The following is a 26,116-nucleotide window of genomic DNA, read 5'->3' as shown; positions in this document are numbered from 1 at the left end:
CCACTGAAGGTGTGAACAGAGAAGATTTGAGTGTCAGAAAGGTGACTCCAGGTCTGTGTGTGTGTGTGTGTGTGTGTGTGTGTGTGTGTGTATGAGAAAGGCTTATTGAGGAATGGTAGTTTAGTGCAATAGTACCCTTGATCAAATACTTATGTAGACCCATTAATAGTGTGCTTAGACAACAGCTCAGGAGCAGAGAGTCTTTTCCAGCATTTTCTGCACACTTACTATATATAACAGGTTCCAGGAGGGCACAATAAATCAAGCAAGGTTTTGCCTTCTCAAAACTCTGTTGGATTTAGATGGTTTGTGTAATTATTTTTAGGTATTTGGGCACACCAGTCGGATATGACCGAGTGACTGAACTGAACTGAACTGAAGAGGGAAGGAGTGGTAAACCCTCAGGTAGAAATCAGGCAAGCCCTCCCAGAGGAGGTGACATTTCAAATGAGCTTTGAGGGAGGAGGCCCTTAGGAAGGGAAGATAATTTTAGGCAGGAGGAATAACAGGAACCTAGTCAAGAGAGGCAAGATGTACCACTGGAACAAATGCTGCCTGATGAGAGGTGGGGGGCGATGAGGCTCTTTTCCCATTAACCAGCAACTAAATAAAACTAAGGCATTCTCTATTTCCCAACAAGGATAAGATACCTGGGCTTGGAATTGCAGCAAGAATCGTTTGAAAGGAAAGTGAAACTTTTTTTAATGGTGATTTTTTTTTTTTTAAACATGAAAAGTAATTACATGGGGCCAGCTACTCTTGGGATTTGTGTTATTAATATAATCTGCTCACTTAAGAACAGTGTGAAGGGGACTTCCCTAGTGGTGTAGTGGTTGAAACTCTGTGCTTCCGGTACAGAGGGGCATGGGTTTGATCCCTGGTCAGGGAACTAAGATTTGCCTGCCATATGGCCAGACAAACAAAAAACGGTGTCAAGTTAAAAATGCCTTATCTAGCCTTTTCTAGTAATTCTGCCTGTCTGTCATAGAAGGCTCTTAGAAGTCAACCCTTATCACTTGCTTTTAGCACATTAAGTTAAATGATTTTAAAGTCCTTCTGTATCCTAAGACATGCTTTTGAAATAAACTGTAGTTTCTAAAGATTTTTAAGAATGCAAAGTCATGACCCTGATTCGTGGATTGTTTTGTGTAGCTTGAATGAAACAAGGCAAATATATGGTTAATACAGAGCTCAACATCGCAGCCAGGAGTAAATGTTACGTTTTCTCCCTTAATCCCAGCTTTCTTTCCTTCACATTTTCCATTCTTTGCTCTCTTAGGTCACCTTGTTTCCTGAACACTTATGTGCTAGACCTATCCTCTCTTCTCAGGATTCCAGAATTGTCGTGGTCCATGCACAGGTTGGAAAAAAATTTCCAGACATTAGACAGAATGAGAGGGAAATAAAGTTTATTAGAGTGGGAGGCGCTGTTAGAACAGCAGGCTGGCTCAAGCGAGAACTGACGCTGAACAGGGGTCCTTGGTCCACTTTTACACCCAGGTACCAGGAGTGGGACGGGGGTCTTGAGGGTCATTTACTAATTGGATGAGGCACATATACTAGGTGGGGGGTGGAAGAGTAAGGCAAATACCTTCTCCCTGTGGGGCAGGAAGGGAGGCAGGTTACACTGCTCAGGAGGACCTGAAATCCATTAACAGTTACCACAGGGGGGAGGGAAGGACGATAAGGGTCTGGTTTTTCTGTTCCTGCATTCCAAGACCCTCCTTGGTTTTATCTGCTCTTTGGTCTTTGGGTCACCGCAAGAATCAGGTGAGACATGCACATAAATAACCACCAAACAGGGAGAGTGTCAGTTTAGCATCTTGTAGGGGAACAAAACTTGTCACCCCAAAATGTGTCCCTTTGGTTTGAGGATTCTTTGGGGTCGATTATTTTTTTTTCCATTTATTTTTATTAGTTGGAGGCTAATTACTTTACATCATAGCAGTAGTTTTTGTCATACATTGAAATGAATTAGCCATGGATTTACATGTATTCCCCATCCCGTTCCCCCCTCCCACCTCCCTCTCCACCCGATCCCTCTGGGTCTTCCCAGTGCACCAGGCCCGAGCACTTGTCTCATGCACCCAACCTGGGCTGGTGATCTGTTTCACCCTAGGTAATATACATGTTTCGATGCCGTTCTCTTGAAACATCCCACCCTCGCCTTCTCCCAGAGTCCACAAGTCTGTTCTATATATCTGAGTCTCTTTTTCTGTTTTGCATATAGGGTTATCGTTACCATCTTTCTAAATTCCGTATATATGTGTTAGTATACTGTAATGGTCTTTATCTTTCTGGCTTAATGGGCTGTATAATGGGCTCCAGTTTCATCCATCTCATTAGAACTGATTCAAATGAATTCTTTTTAATGGCTGAGTAATATTCCATGGTGTATATGTCCCAAAGCTTCCTCATCCATTCGTCTGCTGATGGGCATCTAGGTTGCTTCCATGTCCTGGCTATTATAAACAGTGCTGCGATGAACATTGGGGTGCATGTGTCTCTTTCAGATCTGGTTTCCTCGGTGTGTATGCCCAGAAGTGGGATTGCTGGGTCATATGGCAGTTCTATTTCCAGCTTTTTAAGAAATCTCCACACTGTTTTCCATAGTGGCTGTACTAATTTGCATTCCCACCAATAGTGTAGGGGTCGATTATTTTTAAGAAACAAAACCTCAGGAAGAACTTTTTACCTTGTCCCCTTACCTGCCAACAGGGCCTATTCCAGGAAAAACAATTATCATCATAGAAAAGTACAACGTGAACTAGGTGTGGTAGACTGGGGGAACTCAGCAAGGCCTGTTTGATTGAGGTTCTCTCTGGGTCCCACTGTGCCTGCGTGCGTGTGTTCTCAGTTGGTCCGACTCTTTGCAACCCCATGGACTGTTAGCCCGCCAGATTCCTCTGTCCATGGGATTCTTCAGGCAAGAATACTGGAGTGGGTTGCCATGCCCTCCTCCAGGGGATCTTCCTGACCCAAGGATCAACCCCGGGGATCAAACCCGCATTTTTTTTGTCTCCTGCATTGGCAGGTGGATTCTTTACCATTAAGCCACCAGGGAAACCTGAATGACCCAACATGTTTATCAGACATTTGCTCATTTTCTTCTTCCTGTAAATTTCCTTTCTTGCCTTTGAAGTCCCAAACCCTTTACCTCCTTCTTCTCTGGGACAGTATACAAGCTTCAACCTGCCTAACTTTTCCTTGGACCTCATGTTCTCATGTTAATTTTGTAAGTGTGTAGTTAAATTTTATGTTCTCCTGTAATTTGTCTCATGACAATTTAATTCCTAGACCTCTAGAAGAACCTAGGAGACTGGAGAAAAGGTTTTTTCCCCTTCCCTAAATGTATTGTGTGTGTGTGTTTGTGTGTGTGCATGCACACGTGCGCATACATTCAGAACCCGAGAGGCTTCACTAAGCCTCTGCCTTGCAGTGGGAAAGGGACTCGGAGGAGCAAATTGTGGCTTCATGGATTCTTTAGAGACCAGCAACCCTTTCATCTGAGCGTGCTTCAGTCAGGCAGTAACCATATGGCACAGTGGGGAAGGCATTCGGTTATTTATTTATTCAGCAAATCTTCATAGCCACCTACCAGTATCAAGTGCTGAGTAAGAACATGAGTAAGAGCAAGGAGGTATGAGAGAGTGTGGCTCACCTGGGCAGCTGGCTGCAGGTGGCTGGCATGGCTGGAGTTAAACACACTCTCAGTTTTTCTTAAGACAAACATGACAGACCGAAATCTGAGCGGGATAAGGAAGAAGTACTACAAAGCGAAGTTACGCTTGGTAAGAATTTGTCACTTTTCAGAATTAGTCAGGATGGACTGGAAGTTTCTTTTAAAAGACACATCACTTCCTTTACAGAATCACCAGACTGACTAATCCATTACGGTAGGATAATGGATCCCAAACTGCTGTTCACTAGAATCATTCAGGGAGTTTTAAAAAACCTCAGACGCCCAGGTCGCAGCCAATACCAATTATTAATACGTCGGAATGTTTGGGAGAGTGTACCAGGTGTCAGAATTTTCAGTTTCTTGCCGGATCACAATCGGTAACGAAGTTCCAGAGTCACTGCCTGAGGGCATAGTCCAGTTGAAGGCACACATTCCTTAAGTTGCGTTTGCACCTTTTTTGGGTTGGGGGCGCTGTGAGCAGGAAGAGGATGTGCCGTCACCCAATTAGGAGATCCCACTTTGCTAAGCCCATCCGCGTAGGCGCCAGGGCGGCACGAGGAGTGGATTTTTGCTTTGTCATTCTGACTCTGGCGGTTTGCCCGCCCATTTAAGAGGAGGGCGTGGCTTCTCGGAGCCACTGGGAGCCCGCGGACCTTTCGCTCAGTTCGCCCCAGTCCCGCATTGCACCCGGAGCTGGAAGCGCTGGGACGGCCGGGGCACCGCCGGGTGTCGGAGGGCTCGCTTTCGTGTAAGCTTCGGGTTCAGTGGAAACGGAGGAAGCCTGGAGCCCCCGGGCTGTGAGCTCGCCGGGCCCAGAGCATCCTCCTGCTGGATGCCTTGGGGATGCAGGGGGAAGGGAGACGTTTGAAGGCGTGTCTGAGCAGGGTGAGGCTTCTCTAACGTGAGGGAGCTTTTTGGCGTCGGTCATTGTTTCGCCCAGGTCGGTGAAAGCTTAGCGCGTCGGTAGGTGAGACCGGCCCTCTGTCGACTGGTAGTTTCCTTTCTAGCTTTTCTTTATAGGGACGGTTTGCAGAATATTGGAGAAAAATGGGGTTTTGTATCATTTCGTAGATCACGAGTCTTGAAATGTAGGTGCAAATATGATGAATAGTTTAACAGAGCCTTGTCAGCCTTAAGCGAGTGCAACAATTTAAGGATGCCTTTCGAGTAATCTTCACACCACCGAATCTTCAGAAATTGCGAGAGGTTGGCGAGTCGTATGTGTCTCCATGTGTGCAAGCGGGGAGACCACGCTCAGACTGCTGTGTCTCCCCAGGCTGTTAGAGGAGACAGCCAAGAGGAACTGGTGCTCATCTCACTGGATCAGGCGGGGTAGGCGTTTAAAGGCTACGCTGCACTGCCGGGTTTGAATCCTGGCTCTGCTGTGGAGTAGCTTGCTTGAGTTTGGGCAGGAAAGTGTTTCTGTGCCTCTTCCCTATCTGTGAAATGGACCTGATAAAACATATTATGAAACGGTGGTGGTGAATATCTAGTGTTGATATATGCAAAGCACTGCAGAATCGGTCCTGCTGTTATTGTTATTATAAGACTGTACTTTTGGGTGCTTGGGTGGTTTTTGTCTGATGAATGGACCTGATGTCAGGATAACTGGAGTCTATTTTTAATTCTCACTGACTCATTCTCTACCTGAGTTCACCCGTTTGTAAAACTGGACCAGTTGCACCCAGGCTGTCATGTAGGGTGTTGCTTTATTATTTCAAGGCTCTTAAATAAAAGCACCCTCAGCGGGCAGAGTGTCCTTAATCTTGCCCCGTGGTTTCAGATTTCAAAGAAACTTTGGAAGTTGGTTTTCTGCATGCTTTAGCGATGCAGAGTTCAAAGGAAGATGAAGTTGGGAGGTGTTTTTTAATAAAAACTGAGGTAATTTTGCCTTAGCCTTCTTTTTGAGGCTTTTCTGAATTCTGGACTTGCCGGGAAAGTAGGACGCGTATTTTAGCGAGACTTGTTTATCTTCGAGTCCGGCGGGAACCCGGGGGTTTGTCGCTGGCCGCGATGCCACGTTTCCACGATTCCAGGCCGCGTGCAGGTGCGCGGGTCCGAGACCCGAGCCGGCGCGCGGCCGTGGTCAAGGTCAGGGCCGGGCCGGGGCCGGGCGGTGGCCGGGGGGAGTGCAGTTGGGGACGCGGAAGCCCCGCCCTCGTCGCGCACTTCCCGCCGCGGCCCCGGGGCGGAAAGACTGACCGGCTCCGCTCTGCTTTTGTGCCACAGAGGACGGGCTGGGCCTCAAGGGAGCGCTGTCCGAACGGACCTCCAAAACCCTGTGAAACGGAGAAAGATAGGCCGCCATGGCCCGACCCTGAAGGTAGGTGGGGGACCTTAACGTCTCTTTCACCCGCCTAAACTGGGAACAAGCTCCCCGAGCCGGTCTCGGAGCCAGAGTGATTGTGAGCGAACCTCCAAAAGGAGCACATCCTTAAACAAACGACGAAGAAACGCGGGCGCCAGCTCACTTGTGAATCGACGTGGATGAGACATTTCAGAACAGGGAAGCTTGGAACGGCAGAGGGGCCTATTTTCATCTCCTTTCCTTCCTATTTCCCTCCCTCTCTCTTCCAGTAAATCTAAATTACTTTTTTTTTGTTTGGTAGCAGTGTAAACTGCTGGAAGTGAGTTGTTTAGAGAAGTACCGAGAAAAGTGGGTCAGGGAATGGTTATCTTTGTCCAACCCTATCATCTTCCTTTTTAATTCTCAGGGAGGGAAACCCCAGGCTCAGGGGAGAGCAACCTCAAGCTCCTGGAGTGAGTCCATTTCCCTGCAGTGGTCTTTTTTCCAGCTCAGAGTTAACCTGGTAGAACCAAGGGAAAGAAAAAAAAATCTTTGCTTTGGGTGTTGGTGAGCTGGTGACAATCCTCCCTTAGTACTGTCTACTGAGGGCTGGGTGGGTCATGGCCTACCTCACTGGCCCGATGCTGGCGGGCAGGGTGCCCCTTTGGAGGGATATGTAACATGGATGATGTTCTATTAACACATCAGGTGGGGGAGATACAATCTTATCACCTTGATATATCTACTTTAATTTTTGCTGATTTTTTTTTTTTGGTCATCCTTGTTTAATTGTATCTGTAATTTTTAAGAAATGGAACTCATACTTGACCATTGCTGTCTTAAGTAAGCTTGAGTTCTCAGTTAAGTCTGACAGTGTATTTAGATATGTTTGCCTTCAGGATGACTGGAACAATTAATTTGCATTTTTATTTACTATCTTTTTTTATAAAAGAATCAGTTATTACCTTTTTGAAGAATGGGTACAGAAAATGGCGATAGACTTCAAAGACACAGTAAATAATGGAAAATAATTGAAATAAAAAAGGCTTTTGTTGTTTGTTGTTTAGTCGCTCAGTCATGCCCTACTCTTTTTGCTTCCCCATGGACTGTAGCCTGCCAGGCTCCTCTGCTAGTGGGATTTCCCAGGCAAGAATACTGGAGTGGATTGCGTTGCCATTTTCTCCTCCAGGGAATCTTCCTGACCCAGGGATCAAACCCATATCCCCCCAATCTGCATTGGCAGGCAGATTGTTTACCACTGAGCCACCCCTAAAAAGGCTTTTAGCTTGATATAAAATATATTGTGTTACTCAGACCTTTATTTTGCAAGTAAAATGAAACAAAGTCCTATTAATATTCCTTTCTGTCTGATCTCCCTACTTGTGTCATAAATTTGCACTTAAAAAGTTGTATAGGCATTTGATCTTTATATCAATTCTATAGATAATCCTGGCTTTAATACCAATGGGAGTAAAAAGAATGTTTATGAATTTTTTAACAAGCTTTGCACCCACTTAATTGATAAGATCTGGTGTTCTCAATTCTATGTGATCATAGTTAATTTTAGCCATTTAATGAAGTGCAGTGCCATGAACGAAAAGCCTACTGCCAAATTATAATTAAAATTAAAAAAGTTATTTAGCACATTCTTCCAAGTAAACTTATCACTCTCCTTTGTATCATTTGATTTGTTTTTGGTTTTAATGAGTACTAAAAAATGGAAGAAGACAGCTAGGTAAGGACTACTGCTTTGAAATGTTTATGAATTTGCAGCAAATTGACCACATTTGGGGCTAAATGGTAAGTCCTGAAATTCTTAGGGAAAATTGGGTTTGAGTGGAGAAAGGCATTTATTTAGTGGAGAATTGAATGCTTATAGGATTAGTGCTCGGAGAAGGCAATGGCAGCCCACTCCAGTGCTCTTGCCTGGAAAATTCCATGGACAGAGGAGCCTCGTAGGCTGCAGTCCATGGGGTCGCTAAGAGTCAGACACAACTGAGCGACTTCCCTTTCACTTTTCACTTTCATGCACTGGAGAAGGAAATGGCAACCCACTCCAGTGTTCTTGCCTGGAGAATCCCAGGGACGGGGGAGCCTGGTGGGCTGCCATCTATGGGGTCGCACAGAGTTGGACCCGACTGAAGCGACTTAGTAGCAGCAGCAGCAGGATTAGTGTTAAATCCTAAAGTCCATACCTTAAAGGTTAAGATTTCCTGCTTTAATTGCAACCTAAATAATGAAGTGGTAGTTCATAAAAATGTCTGCTTTTCTTTTCTCCTTTTAATATTGTTTCTTCATTTGCCTTCCTTTCCCCTCAATAAACAGCAGCAGCACCAAACCTACCTTGCATTCACAGTGAACTATAGGAGACCAGGGAGTAGGGTCCTACTGGAAGGACCTGGTAAGTTTAGATGACTACCTGTATGATAAAGGCTTTAAAGAAGTGTCTTTCAAAAAAAACTGCCGTCACCTGGAATGCTTGTTAAACATGCGTGCTGGGCTATATTCCTTGAACTCTCTGGAAGGGGCTAGGTTCTGCCTTTAAAGTTATTTTTTTTTAAATTATTATAATTTTTTTAAGTTATTTTAAACAAGCCCCCTCAGGTAATTATTAAGATATACATCCCGTTTTGAGATTTACTTTAACGTATGAGGTAGTTTGGTCAAGATTAGTTGCTAAATAATTAGAATTGAGGAAAACCAAACAAAAGATTATGACTTAATACCCAGAAGGTATTTTAGTTAAATATTTTAGTATAAAGGTAAATATTTTAGTTCTTAAGAGCAAGTTTGCAAATTTTCTTACAGGAACTCTTATATGTCAATCAGCATCTCCTGGATTCCAGAGTTTTGAAACCACTTGTACAAAATGAATGCCTGTTGGTGGTGTTGAGAGGAAAGGCACAGCGAGTGGAAAAGCACTTGCTGGAATACGAAGGGCCAAACATAGTTAGGACTTAGGCAGTTTGAGAGAATAACTTGGGGAGATGAGACTAAAACTCGCAACATGGGACTTAATTTATTCCAGGCAGTAACAGGAGAGGTGACACGGAGCAGCGCTTTTTGATGGACACCCAGTGAATTATGGAACCAGTGTCGGGCAAGCTCAGAGGTGATAGTGTGGTGGTCCGGCTGCGGGGCCCTGGGGGTGGGGGTGGGGGGGGGGGGGGGCACTGAAATAGGCAGGTCTCCTTTCAAGCTGAACTTCTAAAGTTACCAGAAACCAGAAACTCCTGACTGAATGGACATCAGGAAATGGAGCGGTAATTTAATAACTCTGACTAGTCCACTTTCTTAATACTCTGCTAAAATGAGCAGAAAACTTGATTCTCTCTGAGACGATCCCTTCTGGGGAGATTAGTAACGTCTGTGCTTTTCAGCCTAATTAAGGTTGAGGCCTAAGGAGTGTTGAAGGACTGCTTTGACCCTAGTTTCTTAAGAAGGTAAGAGGTAAGGACTAACAATGTTTAAAAGGGGCATAGGTTGTTCGTAGTGCAAATACATTTATCTGGTGCTGATTCTACAGTACATTTTTAGTAGCTATGAATCTATGGTGAGACCCAATGCCTTCTCCTCTCACTTTAACCAGGAGATGACTCAAACCTCTTCGCTGTCTGTCCTTGTACAATGGTGTCACTGTTCTGGTCCAGGCTTCAGATTTCTTTTCGCCTTTATGTTTTGTGTTCACTTCCCCAGGCCTGACTGTTTCCCATGTAGGTGCCTTCTGCCTCCTTTAACTCTTGCCCAGGCTGCTTCAGGTACTCACTGCCTCCTGCCTCTGCAGTCTCTAACTGGCTGCCCTCATCTCTCTTCCTGCCCTTCCTGTCTATCTGCTGCATAGTCATCTTCCTGACCGCTTGTTTGCTGCCCCCAGATCTGTATCCAGGATAGAGTGTACATTTCTTAATTTGGTTTTCTGTGTCCCCAGGGTTTGGCCCCAGCCTGCTTTTCGGGTTGTCTCTTGCTCCGCTCCGTTGCCTATACTAGAAGCTTGTGGGAATACTGTTGCAGCTATAGTCTCTAACATTTCCCTCCTTTGGTCTGTTCTCTATTTCATTTCAAAAGTCATTTTCTGACTTTTCTTCCTGCTCAGACCCATTTTTCCACCTGCCCACTTGGGTCAGAGTACAAGGCCAGATTTGCCTCTTTCCCCTCCTCTGTGCTTCCTCAGTACTCCCACAAATCCCCGTCTCCGGGAAAAGAGGAGTCCTGCCAATATCAAGAGTGAAGAGCTAGACTTATTCTTAGTGCCTGTGTTTCCAGATCTGTCTTAAGATCTTGTCAGATATTTAAATGAGCGTGCCTATCAATGAGAGTAGCTATCATGTATTGAATGTGTCTTCTGTGCTAGCTTCTAAATGCTGTGATCTCTAGTTGATTTAATCCTCATCCAGATGACAGAGTGGAGACCCTCAGAACTTAAGGAATATGCCCAGACAACACAGCGGCAAAGCCAGGATGGAGTGCAGGGCTGTCTGTAAACCTCACTATACTGTTCTCACACTTCTCGCACTTGGCTTTGTGTTATGTCTTTTGGGATGCATGCCTGATCTCTTGGGTATGATTGTATGCTCATGACTCATGGCTGAGCCCATGCAAATCTTGGTATTCCTAGCATAGTTCTGGCAAATTGGCGTTGGTGTGCAGCATACTTGCAGACTGGAATTGCATTCCTCTGTGCCTACTATGTTGTATCTTCCTTTAGGACAAAAATGGTTTATTTTTGTGTCTTCCATGTGTTGTGTTAATACCTGGTATGCACTCAGTAAATACTTGTGGAATGAATGGTTGATGGTAGAGCCAGAGGACTGACTTTAGTGAGGGATTTAGCTATGAGGTGTCTGATTTTGTGAAAGTGGACTGTCTCTCTCAGCGATTATCCCCAGAGTGGTTCAGGAGAGGTTCTAGGCAGCATATAATGCAGTTCAGACTTTTAAGGAACTGTGTGATTGGAGCATTGTCCACTTAAACAAGTTATGTAGCTGTGTCCAGGTCAACTGAGAAGAAAGTCACATTATGTCTATTTAGCTAATGCTTATTGAGCCCCTGTATTCTTGCTGTTGAGTTAGGCCCTGTCTTTGTCATCTGTAATATCTGTAGGGCAATGTATATATTTAAAAACACATTTGTCACCTGATGTTTGTAATACGGTTTTTTACAAAGAGTTATGGCCACTCTGTATGACAGAGAAGTCATCTGATGGGTGACATTTACAAATGAGGAAAGTCAAACTTTGAAGAAAGCACTACTTTTAACTCTGGCCTCAAGGGCTGAGTTTTTCCAAGGCTGCCTCCTTTAGAAGCCACACACCCAGTTCTTCCCTACCCCTAGTCTATCAGAATGATGTTCCTGGTCATTGCTGGCTTCTGAGATGTCCCAGGAGAGTTGATAATGGCTCTTATAATGGGAAATGTTCTCTTTTCATCTCACACCCTTGTTTATGTTAGTTGTTGGGGCTTGGCAAGTCAGCCAGTACTTGGTTTTCTGAAGTGTCAGTTAAATGTGTGACTTTAAACCACAGAGCAAGGGCGGAGGTTTTATGTACTCTAAAGTATCTCAATGGGTGGGTCCAAGTTATTTTGTGGGACATGACTGTCATTTTATCTTTTTACTTCAGCTAACAGTAAAACATTATTTGAATAGAACAGTTATTCAACGCCTGTTTTAGATACAGAGTATTTTCAAAGAATCTACTGAAATCCATTTATAGAAAAATACACATAAAGAATTTTGCGTATAATTTCAGATTCACTTTGTGGCCCAGATTTAGAATATCTAGTAGAGTGGTTTACCTTTCAAAGTGCTATACACAACTGTTGCCTCAGTTGTGTCTGACTCTCTGTGACCCTATGGACTATAGCCTATCAGGCTCCTCTCTCCATGGGATTCTCCAAGCAACAATACTGAAGTGGGTTGCCATGCCCTCCTCCAGGGGTTCTTCCCAACCCAGGGATTGAACCTGCATTTTTTATGTCTCCTGAATTGACAGACGGGTTCTTTACCACTGGCGATACCTGGGAAGCTTAACTAAAGCCTTAGTAGGTTTTAAAATTTTATTATATAACAGATTTCACTGGTTTTATTATAGTGAGATATATTTCTGTTTTCCTCCTATGGATTTAGCCTTAAAACATTTTTCTGTTCCTAAAACAATATCCAGGAGTGAAGCTACTGGTTTGTTACATTTTTTTCTGTTTAATGTTTTAATGTTTATTCAAGATTTGCTCCCTTTGGGATAACTGAAGATTTAAGTAACTACTCAGTAGCTGTAAGTATTGTCCAATCTATTCTGTAATTCTGACTCATTCAGCACTTACAGTAGCTTTATGACAGAGTAGTAGTATTCATATTTTACAGATGAGCAGACCAGAGGCTGACAGGTTAAGCAGCCTGTCTAAGGAAATGCTAATGGGTCATGGTTGCGCTTCCACCGTGGCTCTAGTGGTGAAGAATCTGCCTGCAATGCAGGAGACACAGGAAATGTGGGTTCAGTCCCTGGGTAGGAAGGATCCCCTGAGGAGGAAATGGCAATCCACTCCACTATTCTTGCCTGGAGAATCCCATGAACAGAGGAGCCTGGTGGCCTATAGTCCATAGGATTGAAAAGAGTAGGATATGACTGAGCACACATACCTTACACATGATTGGAACCCAACTTTGCCTCCTTCCACTGTCCATGGAGTTTTCAGAAGCTCATTTTAAAAACAGATAATCTGCCTTGATCATTGCAAAGTTTAATATGAAAAGGCAAACAAAGCAAAAACATATACCTAAAAACATAGCCTTAAAGGAGATGAAAATGAAAAAGAACGTGTATACAACACCCAGCTACTCCAGCAAATCAAACTGGGCCTTTAGCACGTCTCTTCACAGCTTATCCTGGCAGGATGAAGGGAGAAAAACAGTGTAAGAAGAAACAGGAAAGTGTCAGGAGGCAGCTAGTTGCAGGGTATCTTTTAGTGTGCAGGGCTAACCTGACTGGTTCCTGGCTTGGCTCAGAGGTCTCTTAGATCTCTCTTTGTTATAGATTAATCGGGCAATAAAAACCCACTGGAAAAGATAGTGAATCCTGTATGACTTTTAAAATTTGACCATAGAGAGATCTGTAGCATACTGTAACATTCATCCATCCCATTATGTTTGTGTTGAACACTGACGGTTGTGGAAGGAGCTTAAGAATGCTTGGGACGAATGAATCTGAACTCCTAGCAAAGGGACTGAACAGTAACATAGGAGAAAAATATTGAAGAAAAGAAGAAAGGAAATAGAGGCCTTATGGAGCCTTTAGCAGCAACTCCATTCTTCAAATGATCAGGGGAAATCATTAGATTTGAGATTTTTACTTTGTAGCCACATCTAAACTTTGTGCTCTCAAGGCAGATAGAAAAAGGCAGAACATAATGCAAGTGTGACTTCCTGAGGATGCTATATGTTACCGAGGTTTTTAGGAGCAGGGATCTAGCAGAGAGCAAATTTAGCACTGGAAATCACAACTTAATAACGTAATGCTTGTCTTGATGTGTGCTGTTGCTCTGAGCAAGTTGTGTGGGCTGTTATCTCCTGAGAAATCCCTGTAAATGGTATTAGTAATACTTTATAAGGAGGTTGGGAAAATTCATTTACTTTTCTAAAGCATTTAAAAATTCTTTGATGAAAGGCTCTGTGTGGAGCAAATTGGTGCTAGCCTGTTTTCCATGCTCTGAGCTAGGGGAAAATAGACACCTTAGGGTGGGAGGGTTGTCTTGTCTTTTGGAGTTCATCTATAAATTGCTTTTATTGGATTTGAAATGGATATCAGAAAGTCCCCAGAATATGGTTAACTATAAAACCAAACTTTTTGGGATTTGGAACTTGGGACTATGAGTTTTCGCCAAAGATATAAAACAGGTTAAGTATTCATTTGTACTTGGCCAGGCTTGGGGGTAAAATATGGCCCTTAGATGATCCTGGGCCTCAACTTTGTTTTCCTGTTGATTTTTCTTCGTTTCAGAGAAGAAGTAAGGCTGAATTATGCAAAGCAGTCAACTTTTATTATCTATGTGTGAGATTTATTTCTTTCACTAGAAGAAGTTCATCTTTCGCTGCCAATTAAGTTGCAGTAGGTTCTGGAACAAAGTCTTTCATCTACACTTACACATTGAAATGTGTCTACTCAAATATATCCATGTGAAAACAGCTTAACTTGGAAGATTTACAAATAAGTTCTTGCTTTAGGTGAGCTAACAGTCTAATTTGTTGCTATTCAGTCACTAAGTCACGTTCAACTCTTTGCAGCCCCATGGACTGCAGCACCCCTGGCTTCCCTGTCCTTCACTGTCTCCTGGAGTTTGCTCAAACTCATGTCATTGAGTCACTGATGCCATCCAACCATCTCATCCTCTGTTGCCCCTTTTACCTTCTGCCTTCAGTCTTTCCCAACATCAAGGTCTTTTCCAATGAGTCAGTTCTTCGCATCAGGGGGCCAAAGTATTGGAGCCTCAGCTTCAGCAACAGTCCTTCCAATGAATATTCAGGGTTGATCTCCTTTAGGATGGACTGGTTTGATCTTCTTGTGTCCAAGGGGCTCTCAAGAGTCTTCTCCAGTACCAGTTTGAAACCATCAATTCTTCGGCGCTTGTTTATGGTCGAACTCTCACATCCATATGTGACTACTGGAAAAACCATAGGTTTGACTATGCTTACCTTTGTTGGCAAAGTGATGTCTCTGCTTAATAGGCTGCCTAGGTTTGTCACAGATTTTCTTCCAAGGAGCAAGCGTCTTTTAAAAAATTGTCATGGCTGCCGTCACTGTCCACAGTGATTTTGGAGCCCAAGAAAATAAGATATGTCACTGTTTCCATTTTTTCCCCATTTGCCATGAAGTGATGGGACTGGATGCCATGGTCTTAGTTTTTTGAATGTTGGGTTTTAAGCCAGCTTTTTCCCTCTCTGCTTTTACCTTCAAGAGGCTCTTTAGTTCCTCTTCACTTTCTGCCTTTTAAAGGGTGGTATCATCTGCATATCTGAGGTTGTTGATATTTCTGTCTGCAGTCTGATTCCAGCTTGTGAGTCATCCAGCCTGGCATTTTGCATGGTATACTCTGCATAAAAGTTGAATAAGCTTGGTGACAATATACAGCCTTGACCCACTCTTTCCCAATTTTGAACCAGTCCCATTGTTTGAACAGTCTAATAGAGCAGGATGATATATATGTACAAATAACAATAATGCGTACTGTTTTTGAAAAACAGATGTTTCTTTCTGAATTTTAACCCTACTTTAAAAAATAATGGTGAACAAAAATAGTAATATAACGATTTTTGAGTAACTTAATACTAGCCTTGCTGGCATATCGAGTGCAGCACTTTCACAGCATCATCTTTTAAGATTTGAAATAGCTCAACTGGAATTCCATCACCTCCACTAGCTTTGTTCATTGTCATGCTTCCTAAGGCCCACTTGACGCTTGCTCCTTGGAAGAAAAGTTATGACCAACCTAGACAGCATATTGAAAAGCAGAGGCATTACTTTGCCAACAAAGGTCCATCTAGTTAAGCTATGGTTTTTCCAGTAGTTACGTATGGATGTAAGAGTTGGACTATAAAGAAAGCTGAGTGCCAAAGAATTGATCCTTTTGAACTGTGGTGTTGGAGAAGAGTCTTGAGAGTCCCTTGGACTGCAAGGAGATCCAGCCAGTCCATCCTAAAGGATATCAGTCCTGAGTGTTCATTGGAAGGACTGATACTGAAGCTGAAACTCTAGTGCTTTGACCACCTGATGTGAAGAACTGACTCATTTGCAAAGACCCTGATGCTGGGAAAGATTGAAGGTGGGAGGAGAAGGGGAGGACAGAGAGAGGATGAGATGGTTGAATGACATCACCAACTCAATGGACATGAGTTTGAGTAAACTCTCAGAGTTGGTGATGGACAGGGAGGCCTGGTTTGCTGCAGTCCATGGGGTCGCAAAGAGTCAGACACGACTGAGCGACTGAACTGAACTGAATACTAGCCTTTGCTGTTCATGCATTTACAAGAAACTGTGTGCTCTCAGTCGTTTCAGCCCTGTCTGACTCTTTGCGACCCCATGGACTTGTAGCCCACCAGGCTCCTCTGTGGGATTCTCCAGGCAAGAATACTGGAGTGGGTTGCCATTTCTACCCAAAACTATGCGCTAACGTCAAAGAAAAATGAACCTGTAAAGATGCATTGGAGGGAAGGTAGGGCAGATACTTGCAGATGCGGGAAACCAGAACTTGAGCTGCCCTGAGGTTTTCTCTCTCCCTCTCCCCTCTCACTCCCCTCTTGTGACTAACGAGCTCTTTCTCCAATTTTATGTGATTCCCCCGTGAACTAGTGGCAGTATTTTGCTACATAAATTTGTCACGTGACTTAACAGCGTTCATGTTCATATCCTCCTAACAGATGGTGTTTAAAGTCTTCACAGGTTTCTCACCTTTTAGGGTTCAGATTTACTATCCACTCGGGTTGTGTGACCTGTACTTTTGCAGTCTTCCAAATAGTTCTTTGGCGGAGACTCTGTCTGCTTTACTCTCGTACTCTTGGGTGCTGGAGAATCAGAGATCAGTTGCCTAACACTGGGGGACGGGGTAGGGGTGGGTAGGCAGTGCACCTTTGCGCCTGCCCCAGCCCGGACCCTTGCTTACCCGGTCACCCGCTCCCCTCCCCCATGGGGTAGGTTGGCGCGGATTTCGCTCTTTTGAAGGCCTTCAAAACACAATTTACATTTGTATAATGAAGACCGAGTTCCTAGCAACCACTCTGCAGGTGAACCTTGGGAGTTCAGTCTTTCTGCAATGGAGATAGTGCAGGCCGCGATCTTTGGCTTTGTTAGCAGTTTGTAATTTAGCCAGATTTTATTTTTTTAAACAAACCCCCCCCCCCCCCATCTTTTAATGACAGTATGCTGCAGTATGTGATAGCCAGTGTTTTAAAGTACGGGGCGTTTAGTCTCCCCATAGTTTTGTCGTTAGCTTTTCCAAGCGATTCTTTGAAAGCTAGATGACTGTTAGTAAACGCCAAAATAACGGCTGTGGCGTGAACCAGCCGGTGTTACTCCAGCGTGGCGGCGGACCGGCTCCTCGGCGGCGTTCTACGCGGCGGGGGTGCTTATTCGCTCACTGAGGGGGCGGGGCCGCTAGGCCGCCGCTAGTGCGCATGGGCGGCGTCCTCCTCCGCCCTGGGGGACCGCTGCAGTTTCCGTTGTTGTCCGGGACGTCGCGAAGACCGCTACCTGAGTGCCTCCCGTCGCCGACATGGCCGATGAAAGTGGTTCCCCGAGGGAAGCCGACGAGACGAGAGCGCAGCCGGCGGTCACCATCCCGGGTAGCGCGTACTCGCGGAAGCAGGAGGCGGAGGAGGAGGATGCTTTGAAGGTGGAAGTGCAAGCGACGTCTGATTCTGAATCTGATACCTCCTCTGACACCTCCTCTGACGACCTGAGCTGGGGGGAGGCCTACATCCGCCCCAGCCTGCTGGAGCGGGTGGATGAGAAGAAATGCCGGAGTATCCGCAAGCAGTACCGGCAGCTCATCTATACCGTCCAGCAGAACCGAGACGACATAGTGAACACGACGAGCGACTCCTTAACCGAGGCTCTCGAGGAAGCCAACGTCCTGTTTGACGCAGTGAGTCGGACAAGAGAAGCTGCTCTAGACGCTCAGTTTCTTGTTTTGGCTTCTGATTTGGGTAAAGAAAAAGCAAAGCAGCTGAACTCTGACATGAACTTTTTTAATCAGATGGCATTTTGTGACTTTCTGTTTATATTTGTGGGTCTAAATTTGATGGAAGATGACGGACGTGATCCGTTGAACAACTGTGACGATAACATAGCTCTTTCCTTCTGGGAGACAGTGCAGAAGGAAGCGACATCGTGGATGTTACAAGCTGAAACATTCCACTTTCTTTTTGGCTCCTTCAAACCAGAGTCTGCCGTGCGAAAGCCGCGACTTAATCACCGGAGAAAAGTTCAGAAAATGGAAGAAAATGGGGATATGCCTGCAAAGCTGAGGAAGCTGGATCTGAGTGGTAATCAAGAAGCCACAGAAAAAGAAGTAGAAAGAATCTTGGGATTGTTGCAAACGTACTTTCGAAAGTATCCTGATACTCCTGTGTCTTATTTTGAGTTTGTGATTGATCCACACTCTTTCTCTCGTACTGTGGAGAATATATTTTACGTTTCTTTCATTATAAGGGATGGTTTTGCAAGAATAAGGCTTGACCAAGACAGGCTGCCAATATTGGAGCCAATTAATATTAACCTAGCCGGTGAGGGAAATGATCCCAGTTTCCACAGCAGGAAACAGGGAGTTATATCTTTGAGTTTACAAGACTGGAAAAACATTGTGGCAACTTTCGAAATTTCAGAGGCTATGATCACAAACTCGTACTAAAGATTTTTGTTCTTAGCACAGATGCATTTTAGTTTATTTTCTAAAGCATAGCGTCATGGAGAGTAAAATCCAAACAGAAGCACGTACTGTATTTCTTGTGAAAAATATTTTCAAGAAAATAAGTTGTTTTACTGTGCGTTGTATTTTTCTTGCTAGTTTTATAAAGTTGTCATGATCTTCTGTTGCTTAACAAATTCGCTGGTGTGTTCATGGGAGAGATTTTTTGACTGCTCCTTAAGACGTTATCAATAAAAACAGAATTCCATAAAATAAAAGCTGTTTGATAATTTAAAAAAAGAGTTATGATGCTCTGTGATACTACATTGCTTTCTCTGCTACAGGGACCCAAGGCAATCCCACATGGGGCTCTTGACCAGGTTGGGGGAAGGAATGGGTGAAAAAAAATGGTCAAGAAAGACTGTAGGGCAGTGTGTAAGTCGTGTTAATCCTGTATTAAAAAAATTCAGATGCCATGCTTCATTTCAAAGAAGACTCATAAGATTAATGAGTGGGTGTCCTTGTTCTAAATAATTTCTACTGTGATGTCGGCTTAACAAAAGTAGACTGACTGCTGTAATAGGTGAGCTATCAACTAAGTACTGTATGAGTAGGAATTGATCAAAGATCGGGCAGGGAAATATGGAGGGTCAAATAGGTGAAATTGAGAAGTTACAGCTCCAGAGAGATCTATACTTTTTTTTTTTTTGAAAACTATTCTCTCTGAATGTTATACTAGGCAAAAATTGATTTACCTCATCTGTTAGTGCCCTCTGTCAGATTATTTCAAACACAAAATCTTCTAACATCCAGTTACAATCTTTATCTACTTGTTTTGTTTCTTCTCTGGCCCCTAGTTTCCCTTTGCAATTTCTGCTGGTAGACAGAGTGTTCCTTAGAATTGGTGATGTTTCATTATGTACTGGCCTTGAATATTTGTTCCCAACTCAATTTTGATTTCTTAATAGGACTTTGAATGCCTGGAAACTCCCTGTGTAAACTGAAATATCAGTATATGATTAATGTATCCAAATTTCCTTCATTTCATATAAAGCTCTAAAGGCTTTTGCTGTTGCTTGTATTGTTTTAAGAATATAAATTACAACCTTATTTGGACGCTACTGCTGAAAATTGTGGTCTTTAAGGAAACAGTTTTTGAAGGTGTAATGAGCATCCTTGCAAGCTGTTTTTCTTGATCTCTGTAGAAACAGTCTTTGATAGTAGTGCATCTTGCCATTAAGTCTTACCTGGCAAGTGGATCTGCTTTGTGTAACAGGAATAATAAAATTTTCCTGTTAAGTATGAATGTAGTACAGGGAAGGGAAATCCAGAAACTGAATGAATGACATCTAGATGGAGAGGAGATTGAGAAGTTCTTCAGTAATACTGGAAGTGGTTTTTTTTTTTTGCAAGAAGGGAAGTTTCTCATGAAACTGGGCCAATTATTTTCTAAAGTAGTCGTTTCTTCCCCTTTTCTTATGAGGGGATGCTAACCCTTCCCAGTGCCTACCACCTTTTGGTCCAGTGGTTGTGGAAGTCTCTCTGATCCTCCCTTTAGCATGCCTCTACCGTCCGGGTTTCTTAGGTTTTTCAGACCTTTGCTTTTTGGGGAAAAGATAATCTTAGAGATAGCAAAAAGATCTTGCCTCAGGTCTGCTTACACACCAGGTGTCTTTAGGATGTGTTAACTAAAAGCATGAATGGAGAATGTGGAGGTTTAGGAGGAAAGTAATCTTTTGGGTCTTCTCTAAAGTTACACCTGTTAAAATATAAATCAGATTGACCACTTGTTTCAATTTAAATTGGTTGTCATGACGTATAGATTGGAAATTAAAGCCACTTATTTTCTAAAGTAGTCATTTCTTCCCCTCTTTACCCTGAAGAAAAAAGGGAACTTGGCTAATAGATAATTCATTTATAGAGATTAGATGTGACCCAAACTGCAAGTCTGCTGGCTTTTCAACAATATATTTATAGAGTGGCTTTAATTTCACAGGTTCAATAAAATCAGCTGATAGGAAAATATCATGGAAATTTTTTAAACTAGGATTTTGTTGTTTAACAGAACCACTTCTGATCAAAGGACCTGGGATCAGATCCTGCCCTTTTAAATTCTAGTTAGAGACTTTGAACAAATTATTAAACCTGCAGGCCTTAGGTTTTTTTATTTGCTTAGTGGGAATAATGACCTATTAAATGTACAGTATGTGACAAGTACTTTGATTTATTGGGTATGATATAGTGAGAAAGGCAAGAGATTTGTAATCATTTAGACCTGGGTTTAATTCTTGACTTATGGACAAGTTTCTTAATCTCAAAAGATTTCTTGCCGTTTCTGAAATGGGAATGACATGTGCTTAGAAGACTTGTGAGGATTAAATGGGATGATATGTACAAAACATTCAGCACAGTGTTGGGCTCATTGTGAGCACTCATGTCAGTGCCTCACGTAGTAGATCAGTGTCAGAATGCAGCAGCTGGCTCCTTACATGGTAACTTCTCCATCTTGGTTCATTCATTTTAAGTGTAGAACTGGCTTTCTCAAATTCTTGCCCTTGTTTTGCGGAAACCATTATCAAGTGATTAGAATTAGCACTTGGTTAATTCACTCAGCAACTGTGCCAGGCACTGCACTAGCACAGAGGGGAAGGTGATAGATTGAAAATTGCCCTACTCTCAAGGAATTTATATTTTAATATGTGTGTTAGTTCCCTATTGCTGCTGTAATAAATCTACTATTTGGTGGCTTAAAACAACACAAATTATCTTATGATTCTGGAGGTTGGAAGTCCAGAATCAGTTTCTCAGGGTTTGCAAGGTATAAAATCAGGGTGTCAGCATGGCCAGGTCCTGTTGAGGCTCTGAGGGGAGAATGCTTAGCCTTTTTGGAGGCTGCCTGCATTCCTTGATTCACAGCCTGTTCCTCCATTTTCAAAACTGCCACTGCACCCTCTCTGTCTTCCTTGATTTCTGTGGTGTCTCCATGTGCCTCCCTCTTATAAGGATACAAGTTGGGCCTTCTGGGGTAATCCTGGGAAATCTCTCTATCACCAGATTCTTAGCTCATATCTCGAGAATCTCTTTTACAGATAATGTATTTGCAGGTTCTAGGGATTCGGACTTTGATGTTGGGACTATTGTTGAGCCTAACACAGAGTGGGAGACCACAGTAATTCTGTCAGTGATGACTGCTCTGAAGAAAAACTACCTGGAGAGTGGTTGAGATGCTATGTTGGGGGTGTGTGTGTTGGGGAGGGGGTTGGGGTGTACGGCAAAGCCCCTGTGTGTGTGTGTGTGTGTGTGTGTGTGTGTGTGTGTGTTGGGGAGGGGGTTGGGGTGTAAGGCAAAGCCCCTGGGTGTGTGTGTGTGTTGGGGAGGGGGTTGGGGTGTAAGGCAAAGCCCCTGGGTGTGTGTGTGTGTGTGTGTGTGTGTGTTGGGGAGGGGGTTGGGGTGTAAGGCAAAGCCCCTGGGTGTGTGTGTGTGTGTGTGTGTGTGTGTGTGTGTTGGGGAGGGGGTTGGGGTGTAAGGCAAAGCCCCTGGGGGTGTGTGTGTGTGTGTGTGTTGGGGAGGGGGTTGGGGTGTAAGGCAAAGCCCCTGGGTGTGTGTGTGTGTGTGTGTGTGTGGGGGAGGGGGTTGGGGGTGTAAGGCAAAGCCCCTGGGTGTGTGTGTGTGTTAGGGAGGGGGTTGGGGTGTAAGGCAAAGCCTCTGGGTGTGTGTGTGTGTGTTGGGGAGGGGGTTGGGGTGTAAGGCAAAGCCCCTGGGTGTGTGTGTGTGTGTGTGTGTGTGGGGAGGGGGTTGGGGTGTAAGGCAAAGCCCCTGGGTGTGTGTGTGTGTTGGGGAGGGGGTTGGGGTGTAAGGCAAAGCCCCTGGGTGTGTGTGTGTGTGTGTGGGGAGGGGGTTGGGGTGTAAGGCAAAGCCCCTGGGTGTGTGTGTGTGTGTTGGGGAGGGGGTTGGGGTGTAAGGCAAAGCCCCTGGGTGTGTGTGTGTGTGTGTGTGTGTGTGTGTGTGTGTTGGGGAGGGGGTTGGGGTGTAAGGCAAAGCCCCTGGCAGGGGGCATTGAAATGGAGTCTGTTTGTTGTAAGTAATTTGCCTGGATGCTTGATTTAGAGTCCTTTAAATGTTACTGATTATGTGAAAGTGAAAGTCACTCAGTTGTGTCCAACTCTTTGTGAGTTCATGGAATTCACTAGGCCAGAATACTAGAGTGGGTTTAGCCTTTCCCTTCTCTTGGGGATCTTCCGAACCCATGGATCAAACCCAGGTCTCCCTCATTGCAGGCAGATTGTTTACCAGCTGAGCCACAAATGTTACTGTGGCCCTTAAGTATTTTAGGCACATGTTACCTAAGGTCTAGATAACTGGTCATGAAGAATCAGTGTCCCTGGTTCTCCTGGAAGAAAGGTAGTACAGCCAGCATCTCGACTTCGTGAGCAGGAAGACAGTTCTTTGATTTATGCTTACCCCTTAGTATTACTGTAGGGTACTTTTCACCCAGCACCACCTATCTATCAGCACTGATTAAAATTTCCTCTAGGCCAGCAGTTGGCAATTTTTGTCCTGCAGAAAGCCAGATAGTAAATATTTTAAGCTTTGTGGGCCATATGGCCTCCTTGAAACTAATCAACTGCGCTCATGTTGCAGAAACAGCAGCCATAGACAGTTGCAACAAATGGGCCTGGCCTTTTTCCAATAAGATGTTACTTAATGGATACTGAAATTCAAGTTTCATATAATTTTCATGTATCATGAAGTTTAACTCTTGATTTTTTTTTTTTCTTGCTTACAACTTTAAAATATTAAGAAGAACAATTCTTAGCTCAGGGACTGTTTAAAAAGAAAAAAAAGAAAGAACTGCAGGCCTGCTAAATTTGCCCCTCAGACTGTAGCTAATTGCTGTCATAGGCTTTGGGGCCCACTGGGCTCTTCTAGAAAGTCTGTAGCGTTTAAACCATCACTTAGTGTTATTTCTTTCCTGCCCGGTGGTCATCCAAAGCACAGAGGCTTGACTGCATCCCCTAGTGGATGCTGCAGTTTGTTGGCAGCAGCAGCTGATACAGTTTATATAATCATGCAGACAAGGAGCTTAGGCAGGAGAATTTAAGCAGTTTGCTCAGGATCACATAAATAGCAGAGTCAAACTCAGATGTGGGCTAAATCTGAGCTCCTAACCAATATGCTACACACCTGGTACCTTTTCTAGGTGTTTTCCCACAGTTTTATCTTCATAATGAGAACACTGAACTGAAGCCCAGCCTCGCAGTACATGTAACACAGCAGGAATGAGCACTCAGATCTTTTATTCTAAGAATGTTTTTGAACATCACATCACAGGCATGTAGAGTTGGCATTGGTGATGCCAGGATGAAAGAAAAGATACTGTCCTTGCGGAGTTGATGGGGTTGTGTGAAGATAACCAGCAGGGGCCTCAGGGAGCCAGTCTGCCGTCAGCTAAAGGCTTCCAGCTAAATCTTGAAGGCCAGGAGGTGGCTGGGGTGGAACAGCCTTCACTGAGTGCTCTGAGAACCTGTATTAATGCAGTTGTGAGAAGAAAAAGATCATGTTTGGGAACCTTAGGGAAACAATGGAAGGGATAGTCTTATGTTGGGATCTTCAGATATTGGTAAAAGAACCTAAAGGGATGCTTTAGAAAGGGTGATATTTTGTTTACATTGAATAGAAATAATATAATCTGCCATCAATGTACTGGATCAGAATTTGGTGGGAAGAGGGCATTTCGGGTGAATGGTGATGCAGGGAAGTGTAGAGGCTAGTGTCTGCAAAACATCAGAGCTTTTTGACTTAGCCCCTTGGGCAGGCAGATTCCCTTTTGTAGGAAGGGGAGAATTAGTGAATGTAGGGATTTTTCCTTCCAGCCACTGTGCTATAATATGCATTATCTCAAACTCAGTAGTTGAGAGGGCATGCTTATTTTACAGAATGTAAAAACAGACTACCAAGGATTAGGTGATAGCCAAGATCACCCAGCCTTGAGAATGATAGAGCTGTTATTTTAACCCAGGTCAGTTCGACACCAGAGCTCATGTATAATGGGTAAAAAACCAAAGACCAGTGTACATCTGCCCAAAGGGTAGAGTCGTGTTTAGGGGGAGAATCAGTATCAGTTAAATTCAGTTGCTCAGTCGTGTCCAACTCGTTTGCAACCCCAATTCTGCAGCACGCCAGACTTCCCCGTCCATCACCAATTCGTGGAGCTTGCCCAGACTGATGCCCATGGAGTCGGTGATGCCATCCAGCCATCTCATCCCCTCATTCCCTTCTCCTCCTGCCTTCAGTCTTTCCCAACATCAGGGTCTTTTCCAATGAGTCAGTTCTTCACATCAGGTGGCCAAAGTATTGGAGTTTCAGCTTCAGCATCAGCCCTTCCAATGAATGTTCAGGGTTGATTTCCTTTAGGATTGACTGGTTAGATCTCCTTGCAGTCCAAGGGACTCTCAAGAGTCTTCTCCAACACCACAGTTCAAAAGCATCAATTCTTTGGCCCTCAGCATTCTTTATAGTCCCAACTTGCACATCCATACGTGACTACTGGAAAAGCCATAGCTTTGACTAGATGGACCTTTGTTGGCAAAGTAATATCTCTGCTTTTTAATATGCTGTCTAGGTTGGTCATAGCTTTTCTTCCAAGGATCAAGTGTCTTTTAATTTCATGGCTGCAGTCACCATCTTCAGTGATATTGGAGCCTGATTTTGGAGGGGGGGAATAAAGATGACTTACTCTAATTTTAAAGAAATCTTAATTGCTTTCCATATTGTGCCTTTCTGGGGAGTCTGGAGCAGTGTTTACTAGGGGTGGGGTAGAGGAAAGGCATTGAGAGGCAGATGGAAGAATGTCCATTTTGTAAGCTTCACCACCAGCTGCTGGGGAGAGGAGGGTATATATTTACATCTCTGTGGGTAGTTCTCAAAATGTGGTCCAGATCCCCACCCCCACTCTTACCCCTTCAAGTAGTCCTTTAGGTCAAAATTATCTTAATAGTAACTTGCTCTTTGTCTTTTTCACTCTGATTCTCTGACAGCTGTGCCATGGAGTTTTCCAGAGGTTACATAGCAGGCGATGTGCTGCAGCAGACTGAACACAAAAAAGATGTGCACTGTCTGTTATCAACAGACATCAGAGAATTATGAAGATATAAAATAATGCCACTTTTCTCACTAATTAAAAATGTTTTTAATCAGTTGTTTATGTTTGTAACTAATGTTTTTATTTAAATTTTAAAGATATTTTAATAGTTTACATATTTTTATATTTAAGATATTAAAATTTTTTTCTTAGTTTTATTTTATAATATTCAAAGCCCCACCCACATTATTCAAAGCTCTTTGTGGGAAATCCTAAATAATTTAAGGTTCTAAAGACATCTTGAGACTGAAAGTTTGGGAACTCCTGTTCTTTATCAGCTGCTCTGGTCAGTGGTCACTGTTTCTAGCAATTGTAATTGGAGAATGGGGGACATTTTTCTCCCATCTCTTGTTACCCCATCTGTGTGCTTCTTCCTTATGCTGTAGGAGAGGAGATGTCTGTCTGTCTGTCTGTCTTACATCTCAGGTGGACAACCTCTTCCTTCGAATTGAATGACAGCAACTTCAGTTTTAAGTTGGACTATAATTTTAAAACATCATGTGTAGTTCTGGGGTCAGCTGAATACCTCAATTCCCTGCCCTTCTGATTTTACTTTACAAAATTAAAAATATTCAGGTTCACCCAGAGCTTTCTTTGTAATATTGGTGCACTGGTTG

General features: G+C 43.7%; 2 protein-coding genes across 2 annotated transcripts in view; both read left to right on the top strand.

The window, feature by feature from the left end:
- The first annotated feature begins 4,313 nt into the window (after nucleotides 1–4,313).
- TXNRD1 (thioredoxin reductase 1) overlaps nucleotides 4,314–26,116 on the top strand; it is a 60,108-nt gene continuing 38,305 nt past the window's right edge. Inside the window, exons 1-2 of the mRNA XM_070454029.1 lie at nucleotides 4,314–4,430; nucleotides 5,912–6,005. The gene's annotated coding sequence lies outside the window, so the exon portion shown is untranslated. The remainder of the gene's footprint in view (nucleotides 4,431–5,911; nucleotides 6,006–26,116) is intronic.
- Nucleotides 17,091–18,636, top strand: EID3 (EP300 interacting inhibitor of differentiation 3). Its single transcript, XM_020905549.2, has one exon. The coding sequence runs from the start codon at nucleotides 17,225–17,227 to the stop codon at nucleotides 18,359–18,361; it is 1,137 nt and encodes a 378-aa protein (XP_020761208.2). The 5' UTR covers nucleotides 17,091–17,224; the 3' UTR covers nucleotides 18,362–18,636.

Source organism: Odocoileus virginianus, chromosome 23, assembly GCF_023699985.2.
Source record: "Odocoileus virginianus isolate 20LAN1187 ecotype Illinois chromosome 23, Ovbor_1.2, whole genome shotgun sequence".
NCBI lineage: Eukaryota > Metazoa > Chordata > Mammalia > Artiodactyla > Cervidae > Odocoileus > Odocoileus virginianus.
The sequence above is the reverse complement of the archived record's forward strand: the minus strand, read 5'-3'. Positions and strand labels throughout refer to the sequence as shown.

Excerpts from the sequence above, each read along its gene's own strand:
- EID3 (XM_020905549.2), top strand. The coding sequence starts at position 17,225 with ATGGCCGATGAAAGTGGTTCCCCGAGGGAAGCCGACGAGACGAGAGCG.